General features: G+C 43.4%; 1 protein-coding gene across 1 annotated transcript in view; it reads left to right on the top strand.

The window, feature by feature from the left end:
- The window catches only part of FBXL7 (F-box and leucine rich repeat protein 7), a 470,690-nt gene that overhangs the window by 445,254 nt on the left and 9,216 nt on the right, over window positions 1-16,220 (top strand). The window contains exon 3 of the mRNA XM_061393850.1: window positions 12,309-12,920. Within this exon, the coding sequence (XP_061249834.1) occupies window positions 12,309-12,920 (612 nt within the window). The remainder of the gene's footprint in view (window positions 1-12,308; window positions 12,921-16,220) is intronic.

The raw sequence follows: 16,220 nt of genomic DNA, 5'->3' as shown, positions 1-16,220 counted from the left end.
CAATGAGTCAACTCTTCGCATGAGGTGGCCAAAGTCCTGGCGTTTCAGCTTTAGCATCATTCCTTCCAAAGAAATCCCAGGGCTGATCTCCTTCAGAATGGACTGGTTGGATCTCCTTGCAGTCCAAGGGACTCTCAAGAGTCTTCTCCAACACCACAGTTCAAAGGCATCAATACTTCGGCACTCAGCTTTCTTCACAGTCCAACTCTCACATCCATACATGACCATTATGCTGCCGTAAACCAAGGAACGTCTGGGGCCCCCAGCAGCTGAAAGAGACAAGAAGGAAGCATTCTCCATGACCCTGCAGCACCCTGATTTGGACTTGTGGCCTCCAGAACTGTGACACCACAGATTCTGTTATATTATCTGGTTTGTCTACTTTGGAAAGGCAGCCCCCCAAAGGCCAGCACACTTCTTGCACACTTTTTGACTGAATGATTACCATGTGCCAGGCATTGTATTAGGCACTACCTAGGTAACAAGGTCAAACGTTGTTAGAGGGTGTGGGAGTCTCTGCCTCCGTCTTTGTGTGGCCCTCTTACCTCTGTGTCTTTCTCGGTCTTCTCTCCCCAAGTCTCTGTTTCTTTTCTTACAAGGACACCAGCTATATTGGTTTAGGAATCACCCTAACTGAGTATGATGGCATCTTAATTACATCTTCAAAGTCTCCATTTCCAAATAAGGCTACATTCACATCCCCGCCCCCTCACCCCACTGATGTGAAAGACATTTCAAAAGTTTATGGCAGCAACAATAAGGAATTTGTGAAGATGGGAATATACCAGGAAATCCAGAAGCATACAGTCCTCAAAACATAGCCCTCACAGCTGGAGGGCCCAGAATGTCTCCCCAGGAAGTCCTCAGTAGAGACTATCATTTTTGTCCAATGCGTCTACTGATAACAATATCACCTTTCATCGACTCCATCTAACTACTCTGTAAAGTGGGTGGAATTATTTCTAATTTCCACAAGAGGAGGCCAGTGGCCCCGGGAGTTGCAGCCACTTGTCTCAGACGATGCAACTGCACAGAGTAGAGCAGAGGCAGGAATCCAAGTTCATCCAAGTTCAGTGCTCTTTCTGCCATAACAGCATTTCCTAAACTTAAGACATTTACAAATGCCTTCATGGTTTTTGCTGTATCTCCTCATCATCTGTACTACTATTCACTTAATATTTTTAGAAGTAAATTTAAATTATTTAAAGCCAAATACTACATTATCTTCCTGGAAAGACCAGTATCACTTGTCAAAATTAAATGATTTTTAAATTAAAATAAATTACAGTGAACAGTTTAAATGTTTATTGTTTAAACATTTAAATGTAAATTTAATGTTTAAAAACATTACAATGTTATTAAATGCTAGCTAAATAATGCTGGCTATCAAAGACTTTCAATATGAATCTTTCTTTTAATTAAAAAGGAAGATTAACACATATTTAAAGAGGTTCTAAACATGCTCTACCCTAAGGAGATTATAGCCTCACCTTTTGAAAAGGATAGTATCTAACAGTGGTACTTTCCCTCAGGGTGAACCATCCTAATTTCCATTAAAGAATAACTAGTATAAGGTTATCCCCCTTTGCTATTTTGCAGACTTTCAAAAATACTAAGACGTCATTGTTTCAACACAAAATAAAACCATAAGGAGGCTGTGAATTATAATCCAGGACTCTGACATAGTATCTAAGGTCACTTGAAGTTTCATTGGGCATAAATTATCTAAAAGATCCTTTCTAGATATTCAGCATTGAAAGTGAATCAACCTGCACTATAGATTCCTGAGATGCCATTCTGTACATCAGTTCAGTTCAGTTCAGTCGCTCAGTTGTGTCCAACTCTGCGACCCTATGAACTGCAGCACGCCAGGCCTCTCTGTCCATCACCAACTCCCATAGTTCACCCAAACTCATGTCCATTGAGTCGGTGATGCCATCCAACCATCTAATCTTCTATCATCCCCTTCTTCTCCTGACCTCAATCCTTCCCAGCATCAGGGTCTTTTCAGATGACTCAGCTCTTCCCATCAGGTGGCCAAAGTACTGGAGTTTCATCTTCAACATCAGTCCTTCCAATGAACACCCAGGACTGATCTCCTTTAGGATGGACTGGTTGGATCTCCTTGCAGTCCAAGGGACTCTCAAGAGTCTTCTCCAACACCACAGTTCAAAAGCATCAATTCTTCAGCGCTCAGCTTTCTTCACAGTCCAACTCTCACATCCATACATGACCACTGGAAAAACCATAGCCTTGACTAGACGGACCTTTGTTGGCAAAGTAATGACTCTGCTTTTTAATATGCTGTCTATGTTTGTCATAACTTTCTTTCTAATGAGTAAGCGTCTTTTAATTTCATGGCTGCAGTCACCATCTGCAGTGATTTTGGAGCCCAAAAAAATAAAGTCAGCCACTCTTTCCACTGTTTCTCCATCTATTTGCCATGAAGTGATGGGACCAGATGCCATGATCTTTGTTTTCTGAATGTTGAGCTTTAAGCCAACTTTTTCACTCTCCTCTCTCACTTTCATCAAGAGGCTTTTTAGCTCCTCTTCACTTTCTGCCATAAGGGTGGTGTCGTCTGCATATCTGAGGTCATTGATACTTCTCCCGGCAATCTTGATTTCAGCTTGTGCTTCTGTACATCTCATCCATTATATTTATGTCTTTTAGGGCAACATGGGTTAAAGGCTTCTTTAGCTGCATGACTCTTCCCTTTTAGAAGAACTAAAGGATAAAACACAATCCATATTCAAATCAGTGTGAGTCAAAAACTGGATAAATTGAAGAACTGGTGTTTAGAATTTTTTAGAATCTATTTTAGGCATAAAAATAGAGCCAGGCATTGGACTAGACTCCATCTTATGATATGAGAGGACCCTTGACATCCTTGTCAAGATTTCAGGGACCAGTCACCAAGCTCTGCCCTTAAGAGAACTGATCCAGGTGACCAACAAAGCAGAGTTTTGTTCTTGGACAGAAATCTTACCCTTTTATTCTTCTTATGTTTTATTTCAAATTGGGGTATATTTGCTCTATAATGCTGTGGTAGTTTCTGCTGTACAACCAAGTAAGTCAGTTATATGTATACACATATCCCCTCCCTCTTGGACCCCCCCGCCCCCACCCACCCTATCCATTTAGGTTATCACAGAGCACTGGGCTGAGCTCCCTGCGCTATACAGCAGGTAAAGCAAGTTCGCACTAGCTGTCTATTTTACACATGCGTGTGCACAAACATCAATCCCAACCTCTCAATTCATCCCCCTACACCCTGCGTCTACATGTGCATTCCCTACATCTGCATCTCTATTCCTACCCTGCAAATAAGTTCATCTGTACCATTAAAAAAAAAAAAAATGCCCTAGCTTTAATCTGATCTTGAGGGTGCCATGGGCTTCCCAGGTGGCGCTAGTGGTGAAGAACGTGTCTGCCAGTGCAGGAGACACGGGAGACGTGGGTTCCATCTCTGGGTAGGGGAGCTCCCCTGGAGGAGGGCATGGCAACCCACTCCAGTATTCATGCCTAGAGAATCCCTGGACAGAGGAGCCTGGCGGGCCACAGTCCATGGGCGTCACACAGAGTCGGACATGACTGAGTGACTTAGCATGTACACCCGCTTGAGGGTGCCGCCTTCTGGATGACCTCCGAGCAAGAACCCTTGAGTCCTAAAGGTAACTTCTGGGTAAAATGCAAGGTTAACCTTGTCTATATAAATTTCCGCCTCATAGCAACCAATACCTTAAATAAATTTTAGGGTGTGGATATGATGTGAACCACATTAAAAGAAAATATTTTGAAATGAAACAAGAAGAAAAAGATCCCTTAGATTGTATTTTTTTTTCACAAGCTAGGTTTTATGGATCTATTTTTTTAAGCTTGAGTTTAAGCTAAGAAAAGAAACTTTGCTTTTTATGGCAAGAATTCTGGAGTAGAAAGACAACTTATAATGGAAAGCATCTTGCACAAAAGTTTTGGTAATCACAGGGGGAAAATGCAGAGTAGCTTTGTAAATTTTGACTTTGAAAGGCCAATGTAATGTAAATATGACTTCCTAGAGTGTAAACAGCAGTGGTTTGAAAATAAAAACTTGTACAGAACAAGCAGCTATCTCGTTAGAAGAAAATGTGTCTAATAAGCATGTGTGCATGAGATGCCTTGAATATTTTTGATACTGTGTTATAATTACCAAAGAGGCAGAATTTCCAGGACGTTTGCAACCATGAGTAGGAAAGTTCATAGGGTTTTTTTCCCCTCAGAAAAAGACAGCTATACTTTTGGGTATTCTTTACATATTTAAGAGCATAAAACATATCATTCACACATATATCACATACTTGGAAATATTTTAAATTAATAATGGAGCAACAAATTCTTAAACTTTAAAGAATTCACTCTTATTTTAGACAACAGATGAAAATATCAATATAAAAAATATAACTACATTTATTTGACCTAGGATCTCCATTGTAGGAAATGAAAATTAGCCTCATTTTGAGAAAATTCAAAAGTTTTTACTAAACATATTCTTTAATTCAAATTAAAAAGTCTTTCATTCAAATTATTGGGAGATTTTATATTTTCATTGTCCTTACCTTAGACTTCTGAAAACTGATATTTTTTTCAGACTTGGACCTACTTTGCTCTCCTTCTCAGCCTGGATTTTGTGTGATGCAGACACATTCTCAATAGAGAGTCTTTTTTTCTTTCTCCCTAAAGGCTACAAGCTTTTGGAAAAGGGCGGGGTCTTTGCTGTGGAAGTACTTGAATGGGGCTGTAGTGCAGAAAGGTGGTGGGTCAGGAATATTTCCTTTATAATCTTCGTGCCTCTGTGCTAAGTCGCTTCAGTTGGGTCTGACTCTGTGCAATCCTATGGACCCTATGGAGCCTGCCAGGCTCCTCTGTCCATGGGATTCTCCAGACAAGAATACTTGAGTGGGGATCCATGTCCTCCTCCAGGCGATCTTCCCCATCCAGGGATAGAACCCATGTCTCTTAATGTCTCCTACATTGGCAGGCTGATTCTTTACCACTAGTGCCACCTGGGAAGCCCACTTTATAATTTAGTCAAATGCAAAAACTCCTCCCTTCCAGACCCCACCAGGCTCTCAGACAATAGTAACCATGTGGCACCCCACTCCAGTACTCTTGCCTGGAAAACCCCATGGACGGAGGAGCCTGGAAGGCTGCAGTCCATGGGGTCCCTGAGGGTCGGACACGACTGAGTGACTTCACTTTCACTTTTCACTTTCATGCATTGGAGAAGGAAATGGCAACCCACTCCAGTGTTCTTGCCTGGAGAATTCCAGGGACGGGGGAGCCTGTTGGGCTGCCATCTATGGGGTCGCACAGAGTCAGACACGACTGAAGTGACTTAGCAGCAGCAGCATGTTAAATGATCCAATGAGTAAATGAATTGTCACTTTCTTTCCTGCCTGTAAATCTGTAATCCAAGACTCTGCAGCAGCCCAGACTACTGAATTTGAATACCCAATGTCTATCGCTATGTATCCCTTGCAGTTTATTCTGTATATTTTCCTGCAGACATCCGTGGTAGGTGTTTTTTTGTCATATATCAATTTGGGGAATATTTCCAGCTTCTTGATATCATTAGGAAAAACAGATAGGTCACAAAATAATGTCCTATTGCAAATAAATGGTTTGCTTATTTCTCCATAAATTACCCCATTCTGCTTTCATGACATTTACATGTGTTCATCTCTGTCTTTCTTAGAGTCTTACATATTCATGATTAACGACTTCTTTAACATTTACATATTTATATGTAACCAAACATGCCCTTTCTGCAGATTTTATGTTTTCATTTTGTACCTTTGTCTGTTTGTCCATTCTTTCTTCCATTCACCCATCCATCTTACCTACCATGAAGTAATTCATTGAGTATACTTTTAACTGAGTTCCCTATCAATTTGTGTACTTATTATTTAAAAAAGTTTGCTCAAAGAATGTCAGCAGAGTAAATAGCCATTTGGTAAATTTAAAAAAGCCACCTCCTTTTTACATTCTGGAAATTTTTCAGATGTTAAGAAGATGTATTTATCTCCTAAGAGTTTGGGCATTCCTTGTCCTGGTATTTCAGGGGACATTTGATCTTTAATTAATTGATACTAGTGGCCGTTGCATATGCCGGTTTGCAGTGATCCTTGCCAAGAACACTGTGTGGGTGATACCTGCATCTCATGGCAATGTGGATACCACAGAAGCAACAGGGAAGGGAGGCTCCAAACAAGCTACTCTGTGCCATTTCATCATGATGCCCATTTCCAGTTATCATAGATTTGACTCTTGACAGAAGCTTTTGGAAATGTATATTTCACTTAGTACTTTTTGCAAGGGCTTCCCTGGTGGCTTAGTGGTAAAGAATCTGTCTGCCAATGCAGGAGACTCAGGTTTGATCCCTGGGTTGGGAAGATCTTCTGGAGAAGGAAATAGCATCCCACTCCAGGATTCTGGCCTGGAAAATCCCAGGAACAGAGGAGCCTGGGAGGCTATAGTCCATGAGGTGGCAAAGAATCAGAGACAATGTAGCAGCTGAGCACAGGCAGTTTTTGCAAGTGCTACTTTTGCTTCTCAAAATAATGCGTCTCAGGGAAGAGTTCTTCCATATGTTATTCATACATCTCACCATTTGCCTAGGGGGCACACTAAAGAAAGATGTAACATAATGGCTAATTTATATAAATGGATAAGAAAGTATACAGTGTATTAAAAGTGGCGATAATACCCTCTCAGTTATTCTGTGTCATAGCCCAATGGGACCATCTTACTGCTAAGATAAGTGGGTTGATTTTGCCCTCAAGACATCAGATAGGTAGAAATTCACTTGGAGTAGGTATTCAGATATGAAAATATGTTCATTCCTACAAAATAGTCTGAATTTATATTCTGAGTTCAAATAAAGTCAGCTTTCTTCTTGCTTCTGTTTGTCTTGCAGTGTCATCTAAGGCCAGGAGAAGGGTTCCAAATTGCTTCTCTCTATCATCTTAATATTTGTCTTTGATCATTTCCTCTCGAGTGTATGTCCAGGGATCAAATATCAACATCCTTGTTTCTAATCTGTATCAGAAAAAATAGAAGCTCTTGCCGTTGTCCATTTAGCAGCCAGTGCTCTGAAAGTGACAAAGGAGAAAAAAATCACGTGCAAAGAGAGCACTAGGTCCTCCTGCCAGGCTGTGTGCACATGGAGTACACCACTTGGTAATAGAAATGGTCCTTGTTTTGAATCTGAAGCCATACTCTCCTTTCCTGGCACACGTGCATTTATACTCTGGGACTGTTGATCATTCTGTAAGGAAAAACTACTTCCTGTTATTATACATCATACCTTGTGGCAATAAATGGCTCTGAGTCCCCAAGGGGAAGAGAAACTCTGTGGCAACTATGTGTATTTTATCCATAATAACATTTATTTCCAAATTAAAAATGTGTTTATGTGTGTATGTGAGCATATGTGCAATGAAAAAATATTTATATATTTATATTTCCCTATATATATATATATATAGAGAGAGAGAGACATAAAATATCAAGAAAAGATACTTTGTGACAACATCTGGGCATGAACATCTCTAGTTGTTATTTGTCTGTAGAAAAATACCGCAGACTGGGTGGCTTATAAGGAAGAAAAATGTATTTCTCACTGTTCTAGAAGTCCCAGATCAAGATGCTGGCAGATTGAGTATCTGCTAGCGGCCCACTTCCTCATAAGTCTGCCTCCTCACCGTCACCTCACGGGGCGGAAGTGAGAGCCAGTTCCTGGGGTCTGTTTTATGAGGGCACTGAGCCCGTTCACGAAGGTTCAACTCTCAAGACCTAATCACTTCCCAAAGTCCCCACCCTCCATCCTACCATCACTTCGGGAGTTAACATTCACTCAGCACACGAATGTGAGACAGCTAGCAACATTTAGACCATAGCATTACTCGTCATTCTTCATCCTTTTTCTAATTATCGAGTGCAGTTCATTCAATTACAACAGACTGTATCCTTTCAGAAATTCTCGGAGGGTTTTTGACCTACTGTAGAATAAGCTTCTCTGGTGGCTCAGCGGTAAAGAATCTGCCTGCAATGCAGGAGACATGAGTTCGATCCCTGGGTCAGGAAGATCCCCTGGAACAGGGCATGGCAACCCTCTCTAGTACTCTTGCCTGGAGAATCCCATGGACAGAGGAGCCCGGTGGGCTACAGTCCATGGGGTCACAAAGAGTCGGACATGATTGAAGCGACTAGGCATGCACACAGAATGAGCACAAAGAACTCAAGAGAATCCTGGTGCGTGCTCTGGCAAAAGGAGACATCCAGCTCTCCTGGCTGAAATCTCCTAGGCTCCCCTGCTTAGCCCCCAGTGCACTGCTGTCCTGAATTACTGCTGAGAGTCCTGCTGCTAAGAGCTGGAGTGGAGAGCCATTACTGTGCTCCAGAGTCTCCCAGGGCAGAATGTTTCCCACAGGGGTGCCAGACTGCCATCACTTTATGAGTGTGGACTCCATTAATACCAGGGCATGATTATTGGCAAAGAAGAGAAAGAAAAAAAAAAAATACTAAGAGCAGAGCTAGGCAATCTGTATGTGTTCCTGTGATCCAGTGCTGGGAATATAAAAGAATGATGAAAAGTGAATCCATTATAGACACAGGAATCTACCTCCACCCCCGCCATAAGAAGAGTCCATTCCTCCAGGGCCCAAATCAAACTACACAGGTCTCCGCAGAACAGTTAAGCGTCTTTCTCTTTTAAGATGAACGGACCAGAGGCAGGCAGGAGAGAGATTTCAGAGCCTCCACAGCTGCTAAAATGTCAGAGCTGAAAACCTAAGATTGTCCCTCCTCCCTGATCCAAAAGAAGTTGTTCAACCTCCTAAGAAAAATGGTAACTTTAGAGGCAATTCTAGGAGTTCATGTAATAATGGTTAGTACTGTGGTAGCTTGGATGGCAGTTTTCAAACCCTTAATCGGTTTACACTTAAGGTTTTCCTTAAAGATGTACTGTTTATTTTAGCTGATTACAAAAGACAGAAGTGCATATTTTTTTTTCTTATGAATGATTTAAAATGCAGTATGTATACCAGCTGGGATAGAAAAGTACATGCCAAGCTAGATATTAAACATATAAATGCTTCCTTTCAAATCCCAGCCTTATGTACCATAAGGCTTCCCTGGTATCATAGTGGTAAAGAATCTGCTTGCCAATGCAGGAGGCTCAGGTTCAACCCCTGGGTCTGAAAGATCCCCTGGAGGAGGGCACAGCAACCCACTCTAGTATTCTTGCCTGGAAACTAATCCCATGGACAGAGGAGCCTGGAGGGCTACAGTCCATGAGGTCTCAAAAGAGTCCAACACGACCGAGCACACACAGAAGCACTTCTACCATAAACCATGTCAGGCACCGCCAGGACGCAAGGAAGAAGAGCGTTCAATCCTTGTCTCAAAGGGGTTTTTAGTGTAGTAGAAGTTGTATCCATCATCTGTTTCCATGGGGGTGCTGTATTACAAATCACCCCAAACCTCAGTATTCCAGCTCACACATCTGTTGTTCACTTGGGCATTTGTTGACTCCAGCCAGGTTTGGTTGAGCTTGGCTCTAAGCTTTTGGTTGAGCTTGGCTCTAAGCTGCAGGTTGGAGCCACTTCTGTCTGCTCATCTGATGAGGTGATGGGCTTCTCGTCATTCTAAGGTCAGTGGACCAACTGAGGATGTTCTTCCCAGGGTGATGATAGAAACAGGTGGGCAAGCCCAACCACACAAATGGCTTTGGGCAAATCACATCCCCTAAGATCTGCTAACCAAAGCAAGTCACATGGCCAAAGCCCACATCACTGGACTGAAGAAATATACTCTGCCTAGGAAGACTGCAGAATCACATGACAAAGGATATGGGGGTATAGGGAGAAATGCAAAAGTGAGAAAAATAATACAATCAAGCAATAGGGAAAGATAAATTCACACTTGCCTGTATAAGGAAGGGTGGGGATTTCAAAAGGGAAGGAATTCATTTTATCTCAAAGACAGAAAGGAACTATTAGTGAAGTGAAAGTCGCTCAGTCATGTCAGACTCTTTGCCACCCCATGGACTGTAAAGTCCATGGAATTCTCCAGGCCAGAATACTGGAGTGGCATTCTGTGAAAGGGTAGCCTTTCCCTTCTCCAGGGGATCTTCCCAACCCAGGGATCGAACCCAGGTCCCCCACATTGTAGGAGGATTCTTTACCAGTTGAGCCCCAAGGGAAGCCCAAGAATATAGGAGTGGGTAGGCTATCCCTTCTCCATCGGATTTTCCAGACCCAGGAATCAAACTGGGGTCTCCTGCATTGCAGGCAGATTCTTCACCAACTGAGCTATGCTGCTGCTGCTAAGTTACTTCAGTCGTGTCCGACTCTGTGCGACCCCATAGACAGCAGCCCACCAGGCTCCCCTGTCCCTCGGATTCTCCAGGCAAGAATACAGTAGTGGGTTGCCATTTCCTTCTCCAATGCATGAAAGTGAAAAGTGAAAGTGAAGTCGCTCAGTCGTGTCTGACCGTCAGTGACCCCATGGACTGCAGCCTTCCAGGCTCCTCCATCCATGGGATTTTCCAGGCAAGAGTACTGGAGTGGGGTGCCATTGGAAGCCCAACTATTCTTAGAGGGGGTGGCAGTTGCACTCAGTCACAAAAGGTTTCATACTTCAAGAGGCAGACAAGGTGTGTCTGTAAGTGTATGGGGCTGAGGGAGGGGCAGACAATAATTCAAAGATGCTCCAGGAGAAAAGTGGTGACCTGTGTAGGGCATCTTCAGTGTTAGGCCACAGAGAAGTAAATTTAAAAGAAAACATAGAAAAAATCTATCAATGAGAAAACTACAAATACACAGCAGAGATGTCCTGTGTCAGAAGTTCTATGTGTTATTACTGGGAGTTCTTTGAAAAGACAAGTGTTTGAATGAAAATTCCCAAGATACAAAATGTGAAAAAGCACACAAGGATAAAATTTTTGTTTAAGTCTTTAGAGCTATAATTAGAGCTGAAAGTGACTTAGAAATTATCTAGACCAATTCACTTATTTCACAGGTAAAGAATTGTGTATTTTGGAGGTAAACTCTCTCTCTCTCTCTCTCTCTATATATATATATATATATATATGTATATACAATATATGTGTGTGTGCATGTGTGTGTGTATATATATATATATATTCACATGTGTGTATGAAATATATAAACATATTTAGAAAGAATAAATGTCTTCCTAAATAAATCTATCCATCTATATATGTAAAATGTATAACATACAAACATTTATATAGGGCAAGAATAAATTCTTCCATATATATATATATCAAGGTTAGGGGAGGGATATGAAATGAGCAGACTTCTTAAAGCAGCATTCTAAAGGTCTCTCAATCCCTCATAAATTTAAAAACCATTTACTTCTTCATCAAGTGACCTTTTTGGTTCCAAGGAACAGAAAAAAAAGTCACATTATTCAAATGCAAAGTGAGGAATTATTGATAAGAAAGAAAAATAAATATTGCAACAGATATTCAAGGACTGCAAATACCATCTGAAGTGACTAGTCTGACAGGGGAAGGAAGCAGGGTGGCTCTCCAGAACCCAGATCACAGAGTTTGGGGTACCATTATCATAAGATGGGGGGCTGGACACTAGGGGGCAGGTGAGGGCAAAGATAGCTAATGCTCTCTCCCCACTGGCTAGTCTTCTCCTTTAAAATGCATTCCTCTCCTTTATAAATGAAGCGTAAGCATCTGCCTAACCAAAATAAATCAGTTTGTGTTCACAATATATGAGCTTTCTTCTCCCAGTATAGAAATAATAAAACTTTGGAGTTGTGCCCTTTAGATAATCACCGTTAATGTAGATCAGAGGTCAGAAAACTATAACCCTGGGGCCAAATCAGCTGATCTGTTTTTACAGAACAAGTTTTATGGAAAAATAGCCAGGATGGCTGGGCTTGTTTTCGTGTTGTTTATGGCAGCTTTTGCACTAAAACAGCAGGACTGAGTAATTGCAACAGGGATGGAACCCAGATGGCCTGCAGTGCTTCCACTATTTCTTATCTGACCCTTTAGAGATAGTTTGCCCACCCCTGGGGAGATAGTGAAGAATTAGCCCTTTTCTTAATGGGGAAAACTTGCGTGGGCTCCTGCTTCCAATGAGACAGATTGAGCCGGCGTCTGCCCAGGAAGGATGTCAGTGGACAGGGTGCCACCTCCCTGCCTCCTTCCCGGCCTCCCCCGCCCCCACCCCCGCCACTCCGCCCCGTCCATCCTTAACCCTTTGTTCTCTGTCCTTTGCCAGACTCCGACCTGAGCATGCGCACACTGAGCACGCCCAGCCCAGCCCTGATATGTCCACCCAACCTACCGGGATTTCAGAATGGAAGGGGCTCGTCCACCTCCTCGTCCTCCATCACCGGGGAGACGGTGGCCATGGTCCACTCCCCGCCCCCGACCCGCCTCACCCACCCGCTCATCCGGCTGGCCTCCAGGCCCCAGAAGGAGCAGGCCAGCATCGAGCGGCTCCCGGACCACGCCATGGTGCAGGTCTTCTCCTTCCTGCCCACCAACCAGCTGTGCCGCTGCGCGCGCGTGTGCCGCCGCTGGTACAACCTGGCCTGGGACCCGCGCCTCTGGAGGACTATCCGCCTGACGGGCGAGACCATCAACGTGGACCGCGCCCTCAAGGTGCTCACCCGCAGACTCTGTCAGGACACACCCAACGTCTGTCTCATGCTGGAAACCGTCAGTGTCAGTGGCTGCAGGCGGCTCACGGACCGAGGTCTTTACACCATTGCCCAGTGCTGCCCGGAGCTCCGGCGGCTGGAAGTCTCCGGCTGCTACAACATCTCCAACGAGGCAGTCTTCGACGTGGTGTCCCTCTGTCCCAACCTGGAGCACCTTGATGTGTCAGGTACGTGGCCATCCGTGGGCCCTTCCCAGTGCATCCTCCCAAAGCAGGAGAGGACGCTGACACTTGGGAAGGGTCCCCCTTTGTGATATTCAGGGCTCAGCAGGGTGACTCTTCTTCCTATAAAACTGTCTTTATGGAACCATGATTCTGGGAGCCAGAGGTATCCCTTTTGTCAAATGATGTCAACTTCTTAGAGGACTTAGAGGCATCTTATGTCTGGCAATTCAAGTTAGTGTGCCTTTTTTATTTCTTGATGTGGACCTTTTAAAAAGTCTTTATTGAATTTGTTACAATATAGCTTCTGATTTATGTTTTGGTTTCTTGCCCAAGAAGCATGTGAGAGCTTAGCTCCCTGACCAGGGATAGAACCTGCTTTGGAAGGTAAAGTCTTAACCACTGGAGCAGCTAGGCAAGTCCCACAAGTTAGTGTGACTGTCAAGTGTGTCTTTCCTCCCCATAATTCTCAAAGTAATTTCAGAGCAACCATAGATAGGTGGTGGTGGTGTTAGTCGCTCAGTCATATCTGACTTTTTGAGATCCCCTGGACTGTAGCCCACCAGGCTCCTCTGTCCTTGGAATTCTCCAAGCAAGAATACTGGAGTGAGTTGCTGTTCCCTTTTCCAGGGGATCTTCCCGACCCAGGGATTGAAGCTGGGTCTCCTACTGAGCCAGCAGGGCAGCACAAATCATGGATAATGGGAACTAAGTATCTAATCACAGATACATGAGAGCCAGCTCTCTAGCTGAAACCGAAGTAGTTTAGAAACTGCCCTGACATCCACTGGTCACTGTCGCATGGAGCCTAAGAGCTGTGTTTAAGCTGATTCTGTGCTGTGGCCAGTGGTCACCATGGCTGGAAATTTTGCAGACACTGGGAAAAATCCATCATGGCTCAGGGTCTCCTCATATTACACTCCTACCCTCCTCAGCCTTGGGTTGCTTTTGCGTCTTTTCTCAAGCAATATTCTTTTTATTTCCCAAACTTATTTATTTTTAATTGAAGGAAAATCATTTCACAGTATTGTGTTGGCCTCTGCCATCAAGCAGTATTCTTAATTACAGAGTACAGGGTAGGGCCCACCAAGTGAAGCCTTTGAAAGTGAAGTGAAAGTTGCTCAGTCGTGTCCTCCTCTTTGCAACTCCATGGATTTATACAGTCCATAGAATTCTCCAGGCCAGAATACTGGAGTGGGTAGCCTTTCCCTTCTCCAGGGGATCTTCCCAACCCAAGGATCGAACCCAAGTCTCCTGCAATGCAGGTGGATTCTTTACCAGCTGAGCCACAAGGGAAGCCCAAGAATACTGGAGTGGGTAGCCTTTCCCTTCTCCAGCAGATCTTCCCGACCCAGGAATCGAACCAGGGTCTCCTGCATTGCAGGCAGATTCTTTACCAACTGAGCTATGAGGGAAACCCTTTAGTTCTTTTTTTAAAATGAAGGAATTCCCAGCATGGCTGCTTTGCTTTCAAACCTCTCACAGGCAGGAAGAATTAAAGCCCAGACTCGCACTGAGGCGCCAGACGTGGATCCAGCCAGACTAACAGCCTTTCTTTATCTCATCTGCTACCCAGTCAAAAGACACACATTTGAGAGGCTGGAGTGTGTGAGATGCAACTGGGAGTTAAAGAAATGAGCAGCGAGAGCCACAACCTCAGGGACTGTTGGGGAGGGGTCGAAAGTAAAAACCACTGAACAGGCCAAGAAATAGAGTTGGGGATTTACCAGCATCTGAGGTAAATGATATCCTCTAACAAAACCTGAGGTAAAAGTCAGCTCTCGGAGCTCACTCTCTCTTTTGAAAACCGACATCTGAAAATATTTCCGATGACAGTCAATTATTTCTCGTACATTCTTTCCCTGCTCCCCTCCTTGAGTTGGCTCCAGCACAAAGCCATGGAAACCGTATGTTCAGTTAGTCGTGAGCAGCTGTTGGCATAAAGAAGCAGGAAACGAAGAGGTTTTCTTACATTTCCTCCCCCAAGGAATTCTGGAAAGAGAAAGCATTATGATGCGGTGGGAACTAGCTTCAAAAGTCTGTGATTTGGGACAGTTCACAGCTTTCCCTAGATGTCTTTCCTCTTCTTTAAAAAAAAAAAAAAAAAACAGGGGTGTGGGGACTAAGGGATTGGATTCTTTAACATTCAAAGGTTCTGAATCCTGTGGGCCTCTTTTATAAACACCTCATTTTCTTTTATTTTTCTTAGATTAGAAAATGACACTGTTTTGGAATCCCCATCTTTGTTAAAGGGGCTCCCCTGTGCACCCTCAGGACAGGCTGCAAGTAATTGTATTTTGTCTTTGGGCTTCTTTTGAGATTCGGAAATATAGAAAGTGCCTGTGCTGTTTGGGGATGGAAGTTTCCGGGCTTCTAGCCTGAGTGAGTGGACCCTGCTTGGCCCCTGTGCTAACCGTTATGTATTAAGCTTCTCCCTATCAACCTGACCTGGATATCTGTGTAAATAAAGACTGTGTAAACGGGGGAATCTCTAACTCACTAAGAGCACAGAATTCTAAATATTGTCAGGAATGGTGGTGGGTATTTTCAGGTAGATGAACTCCAAATACCCAACAACTCATAAGGGTGATTTGTGTCACCACCTCCGAACGGTGCCCTCCAGTGGCAATATACTTGCCACTGAGTATAGAGCTTGGCTGTCTAGAGCTTAACTCCCCCAGAGAACGTGAAACTGCCCCTCCCATCCCTAGCATGCCTGCCTTGAAAGTTATCTTTAAAAGTCACTGAAAGTTACTATAACTAGCTCTAGCATTTATTCATTATCACGTATTACCTTTTATTAATGTTTAGTCATGGTTCTCTAGGGCTTAGCTGGTGACTCAGTGGTAAAGAATATGCCTGCTCATGCATATTAGACTCGGGTTCAATCCCTGGGTTGGGAAGATCCTCTGGAAAAGGAAATGGCAACACATTCCAATATTCTTGCCTGGAGAGTCCAATGGACAGAGGAGTCTGGAGAGCAACACTCTATGGGGTTGCAAAGAGTCAGACACAACTGAGTGACTAGACAACACAGTTCTCCAGAGAAATAGAAGCAATAGTGTATGTATGTGTGTGTGTGTATATATATATGTATATATATATGGGACAGTTATATATATATTAGGTGTTTTATATGTATGTCCCAGTTATATATATATATATGTCCCATATATATGTGTGTGTGCATATATATATGTGTGTGTGTGTGTGTGTGTGTAAAGAGATTACCTGCCTCTTGAGAAATGTGTTTGCAGGTCAAGAAGCAACAGTTAGAACTGGACATGGAATAAGGGACTGGTCCCA

This window comes from Bos javanicus, chromosome 20 (genome assembly GCF_032452875.1).
Source record: "Bos javanicus breed banteng chromosome 20, ARS-OSU_banteng_1.0, whole genome shotgun sequence".
Classification (NCBI taxonomy): domain Eukaryota; kingdom Metazoa; phylum Chordata; class Mammalia; order Artiodactyla; family Bovidae; genus Bos; species Bos javanicus.
The sequence above is the reverse complement of the archived record's forward strand: the minus strand, read 5'-3'. Positions and strand labels throughout refer to the sequence as shown.